The sequence below is a fragment of the Grus americana genome, chromosome 3, assembly GCF_028858705.1.
Source record: "Grus americana isolate bGruAme1 chromosome 3, bGruAme1.mat, whole genome shotgun sequence".
NCBI classification, from domain to species: Eukaryota; Metazoa; Chordata; class Aves; order Gruiformes; family Gruidae; genus Grus; species Grus americana.
Genome location: NC_072854.1, coordinates 122042728 through 122065683, shown reverse-complemented (window position 1 = coordinate 122065683; position 22956 = coordinate 122042728). Strand labels below are relative to the sequence as shown.

Below are 22956 nucleotides of genomic sequence, written 5' to 3'. Positions count from 1 at the left end.
TACCAATTTTTTTAAATTCATATAGGTGGAGAATCTAGAAATATGTTATTTGGCTTTGAATAAAACTTTCATCTTAAACTGCATACCAGATTTCTGCTTTAGAAAACTTAATATACAGTGCAGTTAGACTTCATTTAATGTCACAAAAACTTCCATGGATCATCTTCCATGCAAGATTTTTGATTAGCAAAGGATTATTTAAGTAATTTAAAACAGAAAAATATTAATACAAATTATTGAATATACAGGTAGTATGTTTACATACCTCAGGAGTCAACTTTGCTATAGATGTGAAAAGCATGGACACAATCTTAAAAACAAAACAAACAAAACTCACTTAGACTTGTGCTTATTCAGTTAAAATAATAAAAATCACTCCATTACACTTATTAGAGAAGATTTTCAACAAATAGCTATATTTTCTGATACTTACATGTTCTGCGAGTCGATTATTGTACCGACACAAACTGAAAATGAGATTGCAAGTTTGCCTGATGTTGATACCATCACGGATATGTTGAAACAAAAAAGGAAAACCCTGCAACAAATAATAAGATATTAGTACATGGTCTAGAATTACATACGTACACACAGATACGTGCATTTTTTTGAGGCTTATACAGTCATATTTAAATGAATTACCTTTCCTCCTGTTAATGCTGCCATGTCGTTTTGTGACAAGGTCAAATGCCTAAAAAACAAAACCACCTTTATAATTTTACTTCAGAGATTATTAAGTAAGGTTAAGGGGAAATATAGGACTGTGAGTGTTAGTTTATATTCTTTGGTATCACAATATACAAGAGAAAATAAAGGTACTGACATAAAACTGAAGAAAAAATAATAAATATGTTGTACTTAGACCAAATAAAAAGAGAAATCCAAATATGGGCAATTGAATGTGTTCACGGATTTACCATGAGTCTTTTAATTGGTCAACAACAACAAAACATTTCTCTTTTAAATGGTTAAAAATATAATGGGCCCATATATAAGCTCATTTATGCTGTTAAAAAGGCCCACAAAACACGCCCCAAACCCATAAAATCTCTAATTCCTTTTTGAAGTAGCTTAGACTGGCATTTCCTTTGGGTTATCAGAAGCTCTTGCCTTTCTGAGCGAGACTGTTCAACTAGAAGAGCAATCAGGGCAATCATCTTTTCAAGTGCAGCAGGCCTGTATTTTTCTTCTGCTAAAGAAAGTATATCTTCCTCTTCCTCCTCTTCCTCCCCTTCTTCCTCAGAAAGTACTTCAACCTGTGGCTGAAGGGAGAAAAAAAAAAAGAAAGAAAAAAAAAGAAGAGAACTTCAATGGGGGCATTTTGAGCCTTAATTTCAAAGAGCCTGTACACAGTTTTACACACATTCTGTTCTTTTATTCAAAACAACTTAATAAACTTGCCTAAGTCAAACCAAGTAAATATCTAATCACTTGATTTTCACATTCAAGCATTCATTTTGCATAAGCTAAATTGTATTTACAAATGCAAAAGGTAGTTTGGTTGAAATGTCTACATAGCCTCATATGGTGGTCTACTTAAAAAAAGCAAGTAAATTTAAAAGCTTAAGTTGTACAACAGGAGAAAGCCATCAGTTGTTACCATTAATAGCATGATGAGTGCAACTTTAATTGCTTCTATTAAATATCTATTTCTATACTAAATAGAAGACACTGGTTTACAGCATAGCCAATTCAGCATTTTTTAAAATACTATATTCACTTAAAAATTGGGGAAAAAAAAAAATGGTACGAGTGAAGCAATTTTAATTTAACAGCTGAAAGATGCTTCCAGAGACACAGCACTAATAATCACAAACGTAAAACATGAAAGACTAGTTCTGGTTATACAAGATATTCAAACTTACGTTCTCAGGTCCTTTCGTTCCCATGTAGAAATGGACCATTGTAGATATGGCTTGCAGTGAAAGCAAGAACTGGCTCTGAAATATGTCGATATTGAATTACTTGAAAATATGTACAAGCATCTACATACCTAATTCCCCAAACTACAAGGCTATACTTACTTCCTCTTCTCCCATTTTGGCAAATTCGTAAAGAAAGGCAAAGTATTCCGTGAGATGTTTACTGTGAGGCTTAACACCGTGCTCCATAATTGACAAGAGCGTCTTCACGAAGCGTGTTACACAAGAGCGACTGCCGATGTCTTCCACAGGACCATCCATGTCATCCGAACTGAGAACAAAATCCAATTTAGGTATTTAACACAATGCATGGAGCATAAAATCATCTTGAACCACTCAAAAAAATAATTCAGGAAAACTTAAGAGTTTTCTACTTTGTCCTACTATCATACTCAGATCTCTAACACTTTCTCTTATGCCAACTACAGCCTAGATAGCAACATGGCTTAGAGTAAGGTAGTATTCATCACTCAGAACGTTGAAAGGTTAATAAAATTATGTTCTGAATCAAGAGTCTAGTCAGGAAAAGAATTCTTAAAAAAACAGTATTAAGGGATCTGCTACTTAAAATCATCTTCTTGATTTGCATGTCAGATTTCCTGAGTTTGAAGAAAGAATGCTGTTATAGCCAAGTTTACATTTACAGGTTCCTGACAAGGCAGAAGACGTGTGCTTTCGACCCTATTCATCTACTGAAAGTTGGATCTTATCACTGAACAAAACAAGTGACAGAGTCTTTTAAAGTAAGGCTTCCAGAGAAAATTCAACTCGATGTTTTGCCATGAAAACTGTATCTTCACATCCTGAATTTTGTTATGGCAGCGTAGTTACTACAAACTCTGCCACTTTTGCTCTGGAAAAAAGTTATTATCGGGCTCACAAGCTTAATCCAAGAGATGAAAGAAAAAACCCCACTTTCTTCTCATTATGTATCAAAAAGAATAAATATTTCATAATTGGAGACAAAGCGACAATTTTCTTGATAATTAGCAGAACAAAATAGATCCAACAGGGGTTGTTTTCTACATTTTGACATAAACGGTGATTTAGCTGTATGATGCAGGACTAGACTCTCATCTCCAACCTCTTTTACTGGGTGTATAAATTAAAATTTGCATCTATATGCTTCTGGATCCAACTGACAATGGGATTCTCATGTCTAAGTAGTGAGATTTGCACTTGCAGTGCCATTACTGGCAGTGAAAAGAAAGACTACCCTGAAAATCTAGTCTAAGGGAACAAATGTTTCAAACAATGCATCTTTAGACACTGGCTTTTCCAACCACCATTAATATTTTTAAATAAATCAGAGCATTTTGGGTAGAATAATAAAGAACAACTAAACCAGTACTATTTTAGGTTTACAAAACCATTTTGAATTAAACATTAAACAGAAGTGGTTGCTGTAAGGCAGGTAATAAATCAAAGTTTTCAGGTGTTGTTATTTTACCAGTCTTCCATTCCTGGCTGCAGATAAAGATGCGCATGCACTGGCCTCAGTCTCTGTATCACATGAATACACAAACGCTGGAACATCTGCAAATGCAGAAGTAAATGAACTCCACATGTTCATTCTTTTACATACATGTCAATACACATTTCCTAAGCAAAGAATATTCTGTCTCCAAGTACCGCTTCCAGCTCAATGTGATTCAAAGTTAAAGCTGAGATTAAGACGCCCACATTCCATTTCTGAGCGTACTGACACATCGTATTTTAACAGAATAGTCAAACCTGGTTTTTATAAGCAGATCTGGTGGAGGAACCCTAAAAAGGGTTTTCAATACCGGTGTGTACAATACACTACTGAAACATGACTTAAGACTGCTGCTCATAAACATTATTTTTTCTTCTATCTGTTTTCTGAAACGTTTAGATGGTTTTGTCACAATTTTTTTTTATTTCGTCTCTGGCTATAAGAATTTATGTGAAATTTTTAAGGAAATGCCTTCCTTTAATTTTTAATTTGTTAAACATTCATCGAGGATTAGAGCTCTGCCTAAGATCTTGCATAGAGTTTCCCCATGAAATATATTCCTTTACTGATGCATTGCATACAGAAACTACGTTTGGTTCTATATGAAAATTCTACTTTCATAATCAGAAACCCAATTGAAGGATTCAATTGAGATAAAGTAATCGGTAAAGTTTTTACCTAAACAACTGGCAAAGAAAGTATACTTATAAGTGAAACTATTAATAGTATTTATGAATATCCAAATGCTACTAGTAAAGGGTTTTTTTCAATTTTAAATATTTCCAGAAAAGGGTATTAACAAAACTTTGTGGCATAATATTATAAAACTAAATCTACCCACAGGAATCAAGTGCAGAAGTTTAGAATTGAAGCTTTAAGGAGTACTGAATGTACATAATTTATTCTTTTTTATTTTCTGAATGTGTATCTTGACACATTATTGTTGAACCAATTCAGGAAAACCCCCCATTTTTTATGTTAAGTGTTTGAATTTGTAGAGATCACGAGGGAGTTGTAGAAACCTTAATTTGCATCTGTTGTGACATTCTGTGATCCTAACTGTACAAAACGATGACACTAAATAATACTGATTTTGTTTCAAACAACAAAAATGCTCCCATGGCCAAAGATACTCTCCAAATCAGATGCAAGAATGAAAAGAATAATACCTTTTATTAAGGTAGGAATAAAAACTTTCAGAACCACTGTGTGCCCATTTCTGCTCATGGGTCAAGTAGCCACCTGACTTATAAAGGAACACTTTCTCTTACCTGTCTCACAATCTGATTGGGACACTTTATTAGAATCTGCATTGGCCACCAATCATCATCAGCCATACGATCCAAAAACCACTGCAGAAGATACATACTTTGTTAGTTTTGTTCCAAACTTGTTCTAGTCCAATCTTCTTTTTGCATGATATTAAAGTCTGAAGAGAAATTGATGTTACTATTATTAAGGAATAAGCAAGTTTTAATCCAAGGGATATCTAAATGTCTTCTGTGCATGAGAAGAAAGGAATAAACATCAATAGCAGCAAACATCAATATAAATTAATATCCAGTATCTTCTTATCCCTGGGTTCTGCATGCCATTATTCAAGTATCCGGAAGGACACGCTTATCCTGAAAAGTGATGTCAACAGAATAAAAAACCAACGCTTACAATGAAGCATAAGCTGAAGAATCTTGTAGAATAGGAATTGGCTTAAACAAGAATGCAGTTCCTGAATTAGATCCCTTTTGCATGTTAACATGTGGAAAAGCCTTACTACCTCCAGAGACAGAAAAGGTATAAAACTAACAGAATGATTTATTCAAAGTTAGACTCAGCAAATAATACAGCGGAGCATTCTGACTCCCAGAATTTTGTTTTAGTCACAAGGAAAGACAGTTTAAAATAAAGTATCCAACTTGTTCTTCCTTTTATTTTAATTGTATCTGAGTATTTCTTACTATATTAAACGCCTTCACTCATTTTGAGCATCTTAAGACTACACCATACTAACTAAACTGTATCACCCAATTACTGAATGTTACATGAGAATTTAACAACCTGTAATCAATTTATAAGAGAAAAATTAATTTAGTTCATTTCTACTGAATAAGGTCTACTGCAGGATACAGTTATGTATTGGGGTCCTTGTTCATTTAAACTATCACAGAAAGTCTATCACAAACTTTTCTTCAGTATCTTAAAATTGGTTTTGCCCACACCACAGTGAATTCTCTGTCTATGGTTTCTCGGTGCCTCCCCACTTTGTCCCAGAAACCCTTCAGGCAGTGTCCTGAAAAAATTTTATATAAAAACATTCCTCCATTTTTTTTTCTCCTTCTTCTAGGAGTTTCCAGTCTTTCGGCACATTGGGTTCAAGACCCGCAGCTTCACAAGCATGGCGCTGTATGAATTTGTTTTCAGCTCAGTCTGACGTCAGCTGTTCTTACTCTCTTTCTAAGCTTCTTCATTGCACCTTTTATCTCACTGCCCTTCCCTTGGATTCAACTCCAGTCCCTGCCATCCTAGTCTTTAAACATTAGCCTGTCTTTCCATTTCATTTAAACACCTCTTAATTACACAAATCAGCATGTAATAATCGATCAAATAAAGAGGTTGTGACACTCTCTCTCTCAGTCCAGTGACAAAACGGTTTTGGCCCGTGGTCTCACCATAGGTTTCTGAAAATAAAAGTCAAGTCATTCCCCAGAATCTGCAGTAATCAGAGAGGATGAATTTCATCTCATAGTGCACAAATATGCCAAATACAGTAGTTCATAGTCCAAAATATTCCAGGGATACGAACCTCCAGGAAAGTTAAACAATATATAGAAAGTTGGTTTGTACTTTGCTGAGTTCCTAAGTCACTTACTTCACAAGCTGCCTGACTGTTATTAAACTGTTTTGTTAACAGTTCAATCCACTGAAGCATTGTAGGCTGTAAAAAGAAATACAGAAAAACTGTAACTTAAAATAAAAAATTGCAACTTATTCTTTAAACATTTCTAAATGGTCAGGTAGAACACTGAAGCTTAAGAATACAGTTATAAACACTAAACTCTTTATAAACTAGTAACGCGTTGCACAAAAGTAACTGTACGTACATTGCAACCACTGCCAGTCACACATAACGTGTAGTAGCTATCCATGTAATTCTGTCCAATTGTAACTGCAATCCCATTCTCACTAATCCCAGACAATCTAGAATTAGTAGCATTATGCCACCACAGATGAGAAAGAAGTAAAATCTGACTGAGAATAAAGATGGTTCAGATCGACTAGAACTTTCTTGTGGTTCATGCTAGCATTTATAACTTAAAAATTCACGAGCACAGCTGCCCCATAGTAAACAATCCCCTCCACATCAGACTGTAACAAGTGCTTGTTAAGATCCAAATCATTCAGGAATTTTCAAATGAACACAAGATCTGTGGTTCCTGATACTTTGCTAAGACAAAGTAAGTTAAAAGCAGAACCCACGTTTTTCTCACCTATGGTACTTATTACATCTCAGATGTACAGTTTTAAAAGGAAAAAGTAATGGACATACTTTTCACTATATTCATGCAGCTACTTAATGAGAATTTACAAGTAAATGGAATACCTTTTCCTTTGAATGAATAAATGTCTCTAGTACAAAGGAAGTGCTTAACTGGAAAAAAAAATATTGCACCATTAATTGTAGAATGCCTGAAATAAAATGTAAACAAGGTAAAATTTAAAATAAACATGATGTACTTTTAAAGTACTTACCTTTGCTGTCATCAGGGAAACTGCTTTTGGATCTGGTAGCGTGCTTGGGATGCTACTACACAACTGCCACATAAACCTAGAGTCAGTAATTTTATTTGTTAATTAAAATAAATAATGAAAATCTGCAAGAAGAAAAGAAGCATTAATATTACATTTAAGAAAAACTTACCCAAAATACGTATGTTCAAAAATGTTCTTGTCTTGAAGAAACTGCATATTATCATGCCATATCCACTGAAGAAAAAATGCTAACATCAGATACTAGAAAGCACTTTATTTCACTACATAAGCATGACTTTAAGAATATTTAAATGCTTGCCATGGCTAAGAAAAATTATTTCTGGAAACATTTGCTTTATTTTAAAGGACTGGCTCAAAGTTGTTTAATTCACACTATAGTGAATATTAGTTTTGGCTGCCACGTGACTGGAGAACAGAGCTCAGAACCTTCTCCTCCTTCTGCCATCTCATTCTTACAACTTAATTGCTCAAATTTTTAAGTTGAAATTCTGAGAACTGGTCCAACACCTTAAAAAAGAATCAGTTTCAGACCGTATTTTGATGTTTGTGATAGCGTAATAACTTAAAACCCAAAAATCTCTCTAAACAATTAGTTTCACTAACTGAGATCAGTTAGACCTTCCAGCAGCCTAAGTAGGGATGTCTAAAGTTTGAAGTTCTGACCCAAAGCCTGAGGAGCTCTGTGAACTTACGATAAATTCTTAAAGAGTACTTAAAGAGTAAGATTTAACTCTCCATCATTAACCAGAGAATGATTTCATGCCAGGTCCCCCTGTTCCTCTCTCCAAAATGTTCTTTTTACCAAATCTGTTTATAGTGTTTTTCACATAAAAATAGTTTAAAAGTTTAATGTGATAAAATCTATTATTATTTTTAAGACTTAGAAGGATAAAAAGCCCGATCTGATTTGCTGGCTAGGGATGAGAAGTCTTTTAAGTGAAGAACCTAACATGTGACAGATGACAAAGCAATACTTCTGGCCAAAGGGAGCAGGGAAACTAGCTTTTCAGGTGCTAAAAAGGGAGAAGAATGTCTTACAAATCCCATATTGGGAATACATCTAGCACAGTGAGATCCCTAGTGAAATACTCTGCTCCTGTGCGCTGCATTTCCCAGTTCCTCAGACCATACAGGGCTTTAATAGCATCTTTACATAAATAGCCAGGTATCCTAAAAGCAGCCCTTATCACTGAGAAGAGGGAGATGTAGCTGGTACTGGGCTTTGTTTCCCCTACCCCTTTTACTAACACCTGGGCTACTCTATGGCTATGAGGAGGAAGGGATCCTTTTCTGACTGATGCTCCCCATCATAAGCACAAAGAGTCACGATCATATATTGCTTTCACTTAGAATTTCACAACCCTTTAGCAAAAGTGCAAACAAACAGCTGGAACTATTCTCTTACTCTACCCCCCTCAAAGCAGTAAGTTGTTGAGGAACTGAAGGATGAAAAGGATGGTGGTTAATGAGAATACTTCCCGTAATATTGCAGCTGTTCTGAAATTGTTGATAAGCACTCACAAAAACCAAACTAAGAGTGATCTACCTTTTTTTTCAAATATGAAATAGAATGAATCAGATATTGGAATTAAAAAATACAGGACAGAATGAGAAAACCTCTAAAATTTATGCCCAGTGGAAATATTAATTTACTTCCTATCAAACAACATTCTCCTAAGGAAGAGCTAAATGAAAGAATTGTCATCTTATTGATTTAAATTATATTCGCTTTCCTATGTTTATTCAGATGCCTGATTTGTTTAGCATTTCCTATAGTATTTTAAAATTAGTGTTAAAACAAAGCAACTCGTACCTCCAGCAATTCTGACGAAACATCAAATTTGTAGTCTTTGCCATTTTCCTCCTCTGGTTCCATCCGTTTATAAAACAGCATGTAAGCACTGTGAGTCTTTAAGAAAAAAACATCTGTATAATTTTTGCTTTGAGAGATAAATCAGGAAAGTAGAAATATAATCATATAAAAAGTGTTCGGAAGAGAAATACCTTTTCAAAGGAGAAGTCCATAAATTTATCAGTAACAGAATCGTAAGTTTTTGTCTGTCAAGAAAGCACAACCATTTAATTATGAGCTTTTTTAACGGCCTGGTTATTGACAGTTTGAGATAAATGTGCAAGCAAACTATTTCAGGACATTTGCAGAGAGGCTGCCAACAATTTATTTCTTGCTCATTGTAGTCATCTTTCTTTTTTTCTTCTACAGTGGCCTATTCTGATTTTCCAAAGTTGCTATGCAATATTGTGACCTATCTCTCATGCGATACACAGATCTGACCAGTTTTTAGTTCACTTCTGTCACCAATGAAAAAGGATCTGACCGTAAGAGGTTCACACACCAGAATCTGGAAATCAGTGACACAAGGCATAGACAAAGATCAAAAAGCCCTGTTTTTCCAGAATAGACATAATCTTGAAGTAATTATTCCTTCAATCAACAGTCTGAGCAACAAAGTCATCCAAGTTGAGGATTCCTAAATTAGTTTCATACTCACTGTTTAATAAGTAAATAAATAATATGAAAAAAAGCAGATACAGTGAAGAAATACCTCTTCTTTGGAGAGAGGCTGCACTGATTCATTACTAATACCTATGCTATATTTCTGACACCTGTCTTTTTAAAACTCCATGAAATATCTGGATTCGTATTCAAAATTAAATAATATGATAGTCAGTAGAGAAGAAATTAAGACCCTTCTCCTTTATTGGTTTAACTTCTGTTCTACAGAAAGTATAGAAAAACTAGAAAGCTTGCATCACTAGCTTGCAAGCAGTCTCCCTTTGCCAAGTCTTTCATGTCCCAAAGGAAGGGAGACCCTTTGAAGAGATCAATGGTGGAAGGACAGCCATCAACATGAACATAAGATAAAACATCACCTGCGCAGATGTCAAAAGTTTCATAAAACCTAGTTAATACTTCTAACTGTTTCATATGCATTCACAACAGATGGCAGACCAAAGGTGAACACTATGGAGTCCTTCATGGAAGTCTTCAGAATGCATATGGTAATGGTTGAACACGACAAAAATAAAAGTCATAACTTACGGTCATTTCTCCACCAAAACATTCTGAAGCAAGTTGGGCAGAATCAAATGGTTTTACTTCAGCATCATTGAAAAGATACCTGTAAAACGGCAAGCTTTTGAAACAACTGCTCTCTGTCTCTAAAGGCAAATAAAGCATAACAAGCACTTAAAATGGTTCTTCAGATTTAAGTATTCCTATTAATTTCTAAATGTCTTGTTTGAATCACATCAAACTAAAGACTGATCCCAAAAGTGACTCCTTTCAGTAAGGTCAAGAAGTCACCATTTCAACAGTTCTTGGTTTTTCTTCGTATCAAGAGACACTCCTTATTTTTCCAGCCTGATTCTGGTACAGATTGGATTTTAACACTGCCTAGAAGACTTGCGTATACCTTGTCAATCTGAGTGAAATGGAAATCAAAATTAAAAAGAGGAGAACCATTCCATATAACAGTAGAACTGAAACTGGAAGGAGGCAGAGAAGATGGCACACTGTTATGGATTCCCTTTGGAGCAAGGATTGGGTCATGAGTTGGAACTGTTTCAAAAATGCTCCTGGCTAGCTATTCTAGAGAACAGGAATAGATTAAATCTTGTCTCCTGTTCCAGGGCCTCAGTTGAGAACCTGAGATATGACATCCAGAAATGACAGGCAGAGAGTGTTTTCTTATGTCACCTAGCAAGACCCTCTTCCCTTCCATGCCCATGTCTCATCCCTTTCCCAGGGTACTTCTCCCAACTTTTTCTTCATCTTCACAACCATGATATGCCCAATGAATGCAGAAGTTTCCAAATTAGAATTGGGATGTCATAGTTAAAAAAAAAAATTAAAAAAAGAAAATAGTGCATAGCATTTATTTATCTATGACTTATGTTTAAGAAGATCCTGTCTCTTTTTTTAATCTTTGAAAAGAAGGGAAGATAAATGCTATCAAATATTCCAGTACATTACTGTAAATTGCATCTAGGAGGAGCTAGCCAATGGGAAAAGATCACCAGGTGGATAAACTTAAAAAAATCAAATGTGAAAACAATCCCACATATAAAAAGCGCAGTAAGAACAGATTTAGTTAACCTAGGTATTGTAACATCATTTCTGCCACACAGAATGCAACAAGTTTAAGAAAAAGTCAAATCATTGTTTCACTGAAAACAGACAAAATGAAAAGGACTAAATTCCCAAATCATAAATGTAGCTGTATGCTCATCAGAGGGAGCAACCAGATTTTATGAAGCACAATCTATTAAATCTTACTGTTCATTTGTCAAAAAAAAGTCATTGATAGTTCTGTCAAGAACCAAGCCCTGGCTGTAATGTGAGGCTAGCATGGCCTCCTGCTACCACTGTTCAAGGCACTCCACACCTACTACAGCTACAGCACGCAAATTTGTATGCTAAAAAATTAATATACTTACACCTATCAAATTCTAACATCTTGTGCTTTTGAGAGGAACCTACAGCACGTATCTCCTACCCAACTGCATCTGACAAAGTCAACAAGATTTAGTTATTTTAAAATAAGAAATTATACAATGTTGTTTTGCGTAACTCACCATTTGTTGTTTTTGTAAGCATGGGGATTGACTATATCTCTGATAAAACTGTAGTAATGTCCACCATCTGCTGTTCCCGTATGAACCGTTACGCCTATCAGATCGTATTCATAACTTTCAGTTTCTTTCAAATAGTCACCATCTTCCTTAAAACCTGAAATAATTTAACACAATATTTAATCAGTTATTTCCTAAACACCTGAACTTCAACATTAGTATGTCTTACACACACATTTCCTGTACTTGCACTTTTCTTTCTTTTCAGCACTGCACAACGATGACAGCCAGAAACTCCATAGCCAGAACCAGCAGCACAGATCCTAACTCTTGTGAAACAGTTATAGCTTTTTTTTTGCAAAACATCACTACTGAAGAGATGAAGACTAATAACTAAGTTATCCCAAGTTAGCACATCTCATTTGTGATGGCAGTTAGTCAGCCATTTGCTGAAGTTCAAGCATTACCCTGCAAAATCAAACCAGGCCAGCAACAAACTGTATATAACTATTCGTAACTCCTCTCATACTTTAAAACCAAATTTGAATAATTCAAATTGAATGGTATATGAAAGCAAAAATACTTGGCCGGTTTTCTCACATTAAATAGAACGTGTAACTTGGGAAATATAGGTTGATTGTTTGATTTTATTTTCTGGAAAAGAAAATCACTAATTGTTTGCATATGTTATGTATAAAGAAAGTGGTACAGAGGTGAAAGAGATGAATTCGTTTTATGAGGCATACCTTCTTTTCTGTCGTTTTTTCCCATAAGGAAATCTTCAGTGTAAGGTGTCATATCCAAACGTAAAGGGAATGAAAAATGCGTATTGACTTTCTCCTTCATCATGGTTACCATATTAAATGTGTATCTCATTGTGTTGAAGCTTAAAATACGAGGTAGTTTCTTAAAACATGCCCTGAAGGATTAAAAATAATCACGATTTACAAAAGCTTGTTGGTTAAATTGCATTTTCACAAAGATTTTCAGCGCGTTTATTTCAAACATAAAACTGGAAATGTGTTGCAAAGTCACATAAATATAAAATTCAGCTATCAGAATGCCCTAGAGCAGGGCAGTCTAACTGGCAGCAGAAAGGTCAAATTTAGCCTATTGAACAATTCCATTTAGCCTGTCACCGTGCCTTGCAAGAAACATCAAATTTGCTCATACGCTACGAATGACAGTTTTCTAAAGTGATATCGTAAAATGAGTCATGAACTAATCTAACAATGCAAATCTCCTCATTAGACAGAGCTCCTGTCTTGTAACTGACAAGTTTCAATGCAGAACATATCTCGTATTAAATCTCATAACCTTCACATTAATGGGTTTAAAGTAGGTTACTCTCTCACCCACATCATTTATAACAGCTACAAAAACAACGAGGTTTTTCATCTCTAACAAAGAAATGTGTTAGTTGCAATATAAAGACTACAAATTTTTTATTTAGCTTTCTATTTATTAGCAGATCTTTTAAAATATGCAAACATTTTTAAAACTACCAATTTTAATTAAGAAATTTGGGGTTACGTATGAAACCTAAGCAATTATCCTGCATAACAAATAACACAAGTACTGAACAACTTCTGAAAGAACCTGATCTTTTAAAAATGGGAGAAGTAAAAGATTTCTAAAGGTACTAATGTCTATAAATTTCTTTTTATTTACAATGAAAAAAGGTCACGAACATGTTACTGTCTAGGTGATCTTTTGCTAAGATACCTTATATTCTTTGTTTTGGAAATGTGATTTCTTAGTTAGGTGCTCATTTGCACAGGGACCACATCCTCATAGGCCCACACAGCAGCAAACTGAATGAAACTACAGTCCTGTTTCATCTAAAGGATTACTCTTACTCCAATAGTAATTTCAGTTATTTACTGAAAAGAAACATTAGAAATGTTTTTTCTTCTTAATCCTACCTTTTTTCAGCCCGCACTTTCTTCCCACAATGAGAACATGTATACATGTTGTCACCTTCCAAGGTATCTTTAATAGTTACTTCATCGAGAGATTCCTACATATAATAAAAAACAACAAAAGGGACTTACATTTATCTTTGACATTTCTATCTTGTGCTTGCGTGGTCTGTTTTACAAACCTCTCTCTTTCAATCTTACAGTAAGTTTAATTAACATTTCCATAAGTTATGAAAGTAAAGGTGGTCAACGGCATCAAAAAATTTGCAAAAAAAGCATGCACCTGAACTAAGAGAAGATTTTGACAGAAAAACCAGTTCCTAACCCAAACACAAAATTAAGGAACCAATTCAAGTGCTTTAAATTCAAATTCCAAATGTGGGGATTAATAGTTGTTTAAAAACCTCAAAAAAATGAAATTATTTTGGTGTAAGTTTTAAATTATCTTAATAAGCAATAGTACATGTATATATCAAATCTTTTGACATTTATAATGCTCTCCTATAAAACATGGCCATAGCATTTTTAAAACACGGAAGAGAGAAAGCGATTACTGACTGTAACACAGTCTTTAGTCAGTTCCAAACAGCACCAGCTGATAGCACGTTGCATTGAAAAGATGAAACAATTTGACCAAATTACCTAGTAATATCAACCTAGAAATACACCATAACTAGAGGACAGATGTGGAAAGCACCACCATATTCAATAGCGTATGGCGCAATCTCTTAAACTGCACTGCACTCATTTATAATTGTGATCTATGCTACCCATCTCAGCCTGGCGTTACTTACATAAATATTCTTCATATCTGCCACCTGGCATCTTACTGTATAGAACTCTTCAGCAGTCTGACTTACATGCTCACAGTCCTAGAACACAGCAATGAAAGAAGAGCAATGAGATAACTGTTTCTGAGAAGTTGAAAAAAAAAAAAAAATCTTGAAAAGATATGAATAGGGAAAAGAATACTTACCAAAGAAACAACATTGTTTGTGATAACACCTCCAAACAAACTTTTCACTGTATTTTTCTGTGAATGAATTAATAAATTCTGTCAAGGAAATTTGAGCAAATCCATAAGTTTTTAAGCTCCCTTTTTATCCCCCTTGATAACTCACCAGTTCTGGAGACATTTCTTCTATTTTTGTTATTAGGTCAGTGAAGAATTCAGTCATATCTTTCTGCTCTCCAGTGTTCAGGGGCTGCTTATCCATGGTATAGGTTTTACAGAAAGGCCTTGGATTGTATGCCTTACATTCACTTTCCTTTAGGTAAAAAAAAAAATCAAGCAAAACAAATCAACACAAAACCTTATGTTTTTAAGCTACACAGATATACTGCACATACATATACAAATGTCTGTTTAAAAATAGGACATACTTTTACATACAATATCTCTATATGGCTATTAGGCAATAAAGTTATATAAACGCTTAGATGCTTCTGATGAAACATAAAGCAGTTTTTAACTGATTATCACTATAATGATATTCATTATTGAAATATCATTTGTAAATTATTATTAAATAATATTTAATAAATACTAAACAAAATTACTCCAAATAAAATAACTTGGCTGAAGATGTGACACAGCGTATCTGTTCAGATACAAAATATAAGATGCGGAACATCAGCCTGTATTTATGTATTTCTGGACATTACTGACTTAAATATTGACAAGTACTTAATTCTCTTTCAGACTTCTCTGTGGTATAAAACTGTATCATCTGGTTCTCAACTGTATGTGTTCAGACAGAGAAAAGAATTTGCAGTATAAAGGAATTCTTTAGAGTACATCCCCCATTCCACTGCCTTGCACACTGGGAATGCAGAACTTATTTACAGCAGAAGGAACTTTGTTCTGGTAAACAGCGATATACATACTGTTTTCTTTTAAGGACATGTGGCAAGACAGTGCTTCTGGTAAGTATTACCTTTTTTGGGATAAAAGCATTCTTTCAAGGTTTTAATAATGGTAAATCTTCATATGATTTTATGTGCCTATATTATTTTATGCTTATGTAAATACCTAGAATAATTTTGTGATTCATTGCAGGCACTGCATGCCTAAATTCCTTTCCTCTATTCGTCTTCGAAGTGGTTAGGATTTTCTTTCACAAAAGCCAGCGCCAAGAACAAAAGCACTCAGCTCTCCTCAATTTTCTTTTTTCATTATTTCAGAAATGTTTTGCTATTTTAACAGCAGTGAACACCTGTGAACTGCCTCAATTTTGTTTAGTTCTGGAATTTCAAAATTGTTGGTTGCTCTTTAATGCTTTATTTAAACAGATTAACCTTTAAAATATTGGAGCAAGGAAAATGCAATGAACAAAAGCGATATATTTTATTTTTTCACCAGGGAAAGTGGGGCAAACAAATTGTTCCATGATTAAATGAAGAATCACAATGGTGTTAGACAGACAGTCCTGGCAGAGTGTTTGTTAAAAAGAAAAAATCATTCCCATCTATTCACTTCACAAACATTTTTTAAGAATACAGTAGACAATCACTAACATTTGAGAGCTGGTGCTTGCTCATTATAGTTGATGCCCAATATGAAACCCTACCTTAGATTAGGATTTACACTGCCTCTTCATGAAAACTATTATGCCAATGTTTGCTTAACTGATTTGCTGAACAACAGCTTTAAAGTGGGTAAAAACTATTTAAGACATTCAATTACAAAACTTAGGCACAATGGACTTAAACTGCCAAGAATTTACACATAGAATGGTAACTACGTTGTTCTTGCCTTCCCCGCACCCCCCCCCAAAATAGGATACTTTATGAAATATCCTCTTTTGCACCTACCATTAAGTATGTAAACATTTTCTGGAGTTCTAGTAGAGTGGTCTTGTGTTTCATATCTTCCGAGTACTAAAAAAAATTCATAAAAGAAGACTTTATCGTTTTGCTTATAACTTTCCAAAACCAGCCCTTAAAAAGGTTAAATGATCATCTTGTTAAATAAGAAAACAACCACTTTATAATGGACAATAAAGAAAAATGATTGTGTACGGCACATGGTACACTATTTTATACTTATATATAAAGCACTAACTATTCATTTTTTGGCATGTCAACTTTAAAGCTAAGTCAAAAAGTAACTCTATTTTCTAAAAATTTACCGCAGCTAGCAGCTTTTGGGAACGTGCTACAAAAGGCTGTAGTAATTTTCAAATAATTTTTTTTCAATCCATAGATGTCATGGGAGTTCTGATCAACTCTCTATACAACACATTTCATGTGCAGACCAGCAGCTTCCCTCTTTTATTTTCGTTCATAAATGGCTATTTCTAGATGAAAACTAGAAAACTACCAATAACTTAATGATAACAAAAAATTATGAGGTCACTGCCAACGAGGGTGTTTCACACAATATATATGCCCTGTTTATGTCAGGGACCAAAATGAAGCTTTCTCTTTTATAATAAATAACTAGGAGTAATATTCTAATATTTCTGGATGTTAACCAATATATAATAATTTACAGGACTCACTGTGCTTCTGGTAGCATGAGATACATGCTCTAGAACTTTATAAATATTCAAAGAAGAATGGCACTTATTCTAACAAAATGACAAATTAGGAGTTAAGAAACAACAGACAATTCACATAAAACCAAATTTGAATAAATCTAGTTGACAGCAACAGAAATATGCGTTTGAGCACAGTCCGGAAGAAATATTCTTTATCAAATAATAAGTCTTAAAAGTGAGTCTATACTTTACCAACATCTGCACTGATTCTAAATTTAAACTTCTACCCAAACCCACCCAAGGAACATAAGAGCCCAAAGCACACCTTTGCAGTAAAGATTGCTTGTCTGGCCTCTGGTATCATGTACAGTTGCTGAATAGTGGACGCCAGGTAACACGTTGCTCCAAGATTAGTTAGACCCACAAATCTACATTCAGCGCGAACATCATCATGTGGCCAATAATCCCACTTGTAAGGTGCATGGGAAGCTGGAACAAACAGGAGTCACACATGCAGAAAAAATCAATTCAAAGTACAATTTACAAAGACATAAATACAATTAAGAGCTTTATACTTACATTAATACAATACACCCTGTTTATGCATTCTACATGTACAGACATGAGCCAGACGGTACCTGCTCTTCAAGAAAATGCACTATGGGTACATCAGGAAAATCACTTGATACAGCAGCAAGCCTTTCTAGATGCCACACTACTCTGGGCTACAAGTGATTTGCTGTGCTCTCCAAAGCATTACTCATAGCAAGCATCATCTCTTACACTTGTTCTAGTGGTAGCATTACATGTAGTAATAATAATAATAATAATAAATATTACTATGTGTAATAATAAATATTACACGTAGTAATAAAGCCTCTCCCTTAAAAGTTTGGTAAAACCACACAATCTTTTCCTCATCAAGAGCATCCATAAATTCTAAATATGGGCTAATATGCATTTTGCATTTTTTATACATAGGGGATTTATAAGGGGATTTATTTTTTTCTACAGCTCTCTCACAACACTTGCACTGCCTAAACCACTGAGAACATACTTAAAACTGATAACATACAACACTTCCAAGCTCCCAAATGTATACCAGTCATTCCCCCAGCACAAAAATGACTCGTAATTTCTACTACCCATTCCTATGCACCTCTGTGTCACATTGAATGAAAGCAAAGCAGAACCTCTGCAGCCAAAGACTCAAGTTAGGGAGCCTTCCCTTCACATAACAACACACAGATTTGGTATCCGAGATAACTGCACATGAGGCGAGACCCTTCTTTTCAGAAGGGAAGCTGGTTTCAGAATGACAGCTATTATAATGGATGCCAGGCTAGCAAAAAATCTTTCTGACCCGTACAAAAGATGGATAGATGCTTATCAGAGATAAGACACAGAAGTGCAGTGAAATAAAGTGGTTGGCTGTACACGAGCTTGAATAAACTTGGGAACAGTTTTTATAGGAAGAGAAAGAAGGGTTTTTATTGCCCTTCAAAGCCATATATACACTAAAGGAATCTGCAATCTACAAGAAAAATAGGGGTAAGCAAGAAGTGAATCACCTAGAGAATCAGGTTGAAAAGCCATTTTCTTTTCCTGTAAGTCTTCTATTCCTCTATATTTCATACCAGATGTAGCAACCTATTTCTTACACGGCATGGCACTAGGCAAGTTAGGCAAGTCTAACAGACTCTTCTTAATAAGCCTTGTTCTGATATGGCTGCCAAGAAATCGGAAGAATGGGAAAGTTCTCCTCATCTGCCAGTCAAGAAGATGGTAACCAGACTAGACAAATGATTTGTAAGTGATTAGTACTGCTTCTAGACACTGACAGGCTTCTCCTTCTAGCATCCCACGCAGGAGAATGGAATGGGGAATTAACCGTTTGAGCTGCAGAGGCAACTAGATGACACAAGCACTAAATTACAGAGGAACTAATCCAGCATCCAAAGAAATTCACTGCAGCCTATCATCTTCCTTGGTATGCAAGAAGTTTGACACAAAAACTTGCAATGCATCTTGCTTTGCTATTCATCCCCAAGGATATCATGCTCCAAAAAAGGGAGAGCGTCCTACAGATAACTCAGCACCTCTACTGAAGTATATGTTCAGATATGTAGAAAAAAAGCAAAAAAGTAGCCTGAATTTATTTTACAATCCATAACAGCTACATGGGTTCAAGATTTAAATTTTAAATCTTTATTCATTTTGTCAATGATTAAAGGCTCATTAAGGATTCTTCTCAATTCATACTACCAGCTATAAATTCAGGAAACTATTTGGCATCCTCTGAACAGATCCTCACATCTTCAGAGACCAGACCCACAAGACGTTCTGTTGCACAACAAATAATTGTTGTAATCTTCATTTTGGCATTGGCATCAAAACAGCTATTAGCCCTGCAGCTTCAAGTAGGGAAGGAAAGAGTTTTAATTCTCCTGTTTCAACAAATCTCAGTAGTGTGACCTCATGTTACCTGGTTACATTGGGCTGTTCGGCCAGTTGAAACAAAGCTCTCCTCCACATTTAACCTCCTGAAGTAATTAGCACGGCAGAACACAAAATTCTCTCCCTTAACTGAAATGCTTATATTGCAACATCTTAATTCATCCCTTCTGACACAGGGACTCAGTATATATCACTCTGCTTATAGCTCATCAAGTTGTAATCACAAAGTTGGGAGTATCTTCCTCCTACTTCACTCTGACAAAGGGGTTTCAGAAATTGGACAAGGAATTTCTCAGGAAGATCCTGTTTTCTTCACCCTGGAACTTTTAAGTGACTGTCTTCATTTTGATAGTAAAAGATTTCCTTCTTCTGTATGGATCTTAACTAGAAAGGTAAGTTTGGGCCTCACTTATGTCCATCATCTTTATTCCTCACTGTCTTTATAGAAAACAGCCTCTTCTCAGGAAGAGATAGGAGAACTTGTAACCAAACTTCCAATATTCACATTCTATTTCAAGCAAAATAAAACTGAATTTCTTCCTCTTCAAATGACAATGCATTTCTCTATCTTCCACCTTCTGATCACGCTTCTGCTCCAAACATAACATCAAACACTATCTGAAACTTCTATGAAAGCAAAACAGCTGGTCTTGTTTCCCTCCTTTGAACTGAATGTTTTTATTAGTCTTGCTCTTTAAAGAAAACAAAACTCCAAAACACTGCAAGAAGTTTTATGAACAACAGAAGGTAACTAAATCCCCTCTCCAGTAAGATCAGAGTCTGCATTAATTGAGTCAGTTGACATCAGCTACTTGTCAGCTCATTTCCTACGGTATCACTTGCTAAAAATGCACGAAGGCATCCCTATGTCTTCAGTTAAAACCGCTGTCTCTGTGAAGTAGAGAAAAGCATGCAAGTCATTCTCTTCCATCCATCCATCAATGAAGGGAGCTACATTAGTGGAAACTTTAAAGAAAAATGCTGCTGCAGTTAAAACTTTACTACAACTACTTTATATTATTCACACTAGTATAAGTCTGAAGAACAGTATACAGTTTTACATTTTAATATGATTGCCAGAATAGAGTCTTAGTAACATAATTTTTAATTAGAAGCCTAAATTATTTTTTTTTGTCCTAAAGAAAATATACTAGATATCTTTTAGTAAGATGCTTTCTTTTTGAAAAACATTACATTAAAGCCATCTCTTGAAGAGCACCCTGGCTTCAATCAGTTAGAGGTGTGAGAAAAAATGGTAGCAGAGACAGGAATTGGTGAGACTAGAGGACAACAACTGTACAAGTCGCAGGATTGAAAATTTCTCCAATGAAGCAGAAAAGTAAAACATTAAAAGCAAAGATGGAAATTTATAATATTTTCCTTAATGCTTCTCCTAAGAAGAACAGAGAGACAGGCCTAAGACTAGGAATTTTTAAGACTAATACGATTACAGAGATAAGCAAAGTGGAAAAATCCAGTTTTCAGAATCTTTGGATCACATCAATGGAACGACAAGACTTTAAACAAATAAGGTATCAGAAGTCCTGTGTCAGTTGCACACCAGAAAGAGACAATGGCACTCTGCCACTTGGAATAAAATTAACATTCATGAAACCGAGATACACTGGATATGGAGCAGGAGCACTGACGAGACGGCTCTGGAGAACTCGGGAAGGAACAAACGATATAGAGAAGAGTATTTGGAAGAAACTTAACAACTGTAGTAAGTGTTACGGAAAACTTCAGCACCTAGGAATTACTGGGATTTGGAGTGAGAAAAATAATAAGTGTAAAAAATGAACGATTGTACTTGGAGAGACACAGACAGCCTCAGCAGCAGCAGATGTACTCACAGCAAACAGAAATACTCAATATTTTCATAAAACATATTCTTCAGAATATTTTCCCTGAGCATAGGAGACTTTGGAGGGTTGTTAGAAGGCCCCAGGCATTTGAGTACAGAACACAAAACGTGATTACGATCAGATTTCTCTTTTGCTTCCTGAATTGTAAGGCACTAAATCAATTCCATTGATTATAATAAATTACAGCTCCTCAGGTTACCGGAATTTAAACTGGGCATGTGAAAGGAAATCTATCAAGCTAAAAAATGCATAATGAGAATTTGCAAATCAAAGATAAAATATTAACTAACTTCAAATTTTGGTAATTTCCATATTATACATAGGAATTGAGTTTCCAAAACACAGGAAGCATGAAAGCCAAGAGGCATAACAAAATTGTATTAGCACTGTAAGCAGGCATCTGGGTACAGACCAAAAGTCAACTACAAAGATATTAGAGACTTTGAAAACATCACAATGCTGTTAACAGCCTATACATCTACAGTACCTCAGTGTGCTTTATATACCTCGGTTTACATATAAATATAGCATGTTTCTTTACATTAGAAAGGGAAAATAGAAATTAAAATCCAGCACAAGCCAATGAAACATGTAAAATCCACTCTAACAACATTATCTATGTGCCAGTGTCATTTAACAGGACCACATACTTTAAATAACCCATATTTAAGAACAGATGATCTGAGAATTACACACGTGATTAAATCCACTCATTTGCTGAGTGAGCAAAAGATGCCTGCATCTGCTCTGTAACACTACCGTAAGTGATGCTGGATAAGTAGTACAGTTACAATAGGAATTTTAAGAGCAGTGCTAGTAGCAACAATGTCTTACTTCATTAACTACTTTTGGGAAGTGGGATTATTCAGTTTAAGTCTAAAAATATTCTGCGCCACCTTTGCATTTCCCTGTTTCTACCTATGCGCTCTTAACAGACGATTATTTTCAGAAAGTCATTAAATGCAGACATTTCTGATGTACTTCAGGAGGAAATGGGAACTCCACGATTGCAGTACTGTTCACAACAGTGGCTAGCCACCTCAGAATGGAAAGCCATATTACAAGTACACTCCTATTTTCTTTACTGAACTGTATAAATGTGAAAATTCAAACCAAAAAAACAGAAAATGCAAATTGACTAGCTTTCCACAAAATACTCAAAAGCTACATATGAATAAAGGTTCTTACACTGCATATGTTGTGCCATAACCCAGTTGTGGAGCAGCCTGTAGTTTTCCACGGACCCCTTTACCATTTCTACCAACAAGTCGTAAGCAGCAGCCCTTGAAGAATGTGACTTGCATTTTGGCTGTTGTCTGTCTTTCAGACTTGGCAGCAAGAACAGAAGATTGAAGATGTCTCTCAGAAATTCCTGTAAAACAGTTCAACCAGCAGGTTTAGCAGTTTGAACACATTCTTAAAAGACAACAGTCATGTGTTATCAATCTTCTAGAAACTTCCATTGACTTT

General features: G+C 35.1%; 1 protein-coding gene across 14 annotated transcripts in view; it reads right to left on the bottom strand.

Moving 5' to 3' along the window:
* The window catches only part of USP34 (ubiquitin specific peptidase 34), a 133639-nt gene that overhangs the window by 19882 nt on the left and 90801 nt on the right, over nt 1-22956 (bottom strand). For 13 of the 14 annotated variants that reach the window (XM_054821653.1, XM_054821662.1, XM_054821661.1 and 10 more), the window contains 24 exons: nt 22675-22858; nt 17490-17653; nt 16497-16562; nt 14804-14950; nt 14659-14715; nt 14477-14554; nt 13686-13780; nt 12507-12679; nt 11764-11917; nt 10229-10307; nt 9172-9225; nt 8981-9076; nt 7316-7380; nt 7147-7222; nt 6998-7045; nt 6266-6331; nt 4671-4751; nt 3373-3458; nt 2025-2193; nt 1866-1940; nt 1111-1262; nt 643-691; nt 434-538; nt 266-310 (listed from right to left, as the gene is read on the bottom strand). In XM_054821653.1, the coding sequence (XP_054677628.1) occupies nt 266-310; nt 434-538; nt 643-691; nt 1111-1262; nt 1866-1940; nt 2025-2193; nt 3373-3458; nt 4671-4751; nt 6266-6331; nt 6998-7045; nt 7147-7222; nt 7316-7380; nt 8981-9076; nt 9172-9225; nt 10229-10307; nt 11764-11917; nt 12507-12679; nt 13686-13780; nt 14477-14554; nt 14659-14715; nt 14804-14950; nt 16497-16562; nt 17490-17653; nt 22675-22858 (2364 nt within the window). The remainder of the gene's footprint in view (nt 1-265; nt 311-433; nt 539-642; nt 692-1110; nt 1263-1865; nt 1941-2024; nt 2194-3372; nt 3459-4670; nt 4752-6265; nt 6332-6997; nt 7046-7146; nt 7223-7315; nt 7381-8980; nt 9077-9171; nt 9226-10228; nt 10308-11763; nt 11918-12506; nt 12680-13685; nt 13781-14476; nt 14555-14658; nt 14716-14803; nt 14951-16496; nt 16563-17489; nt 17654-22674; nt 22859-22956) is intronic. The other variant, XM_054821660.1, reaches the window with a different exon arrangement.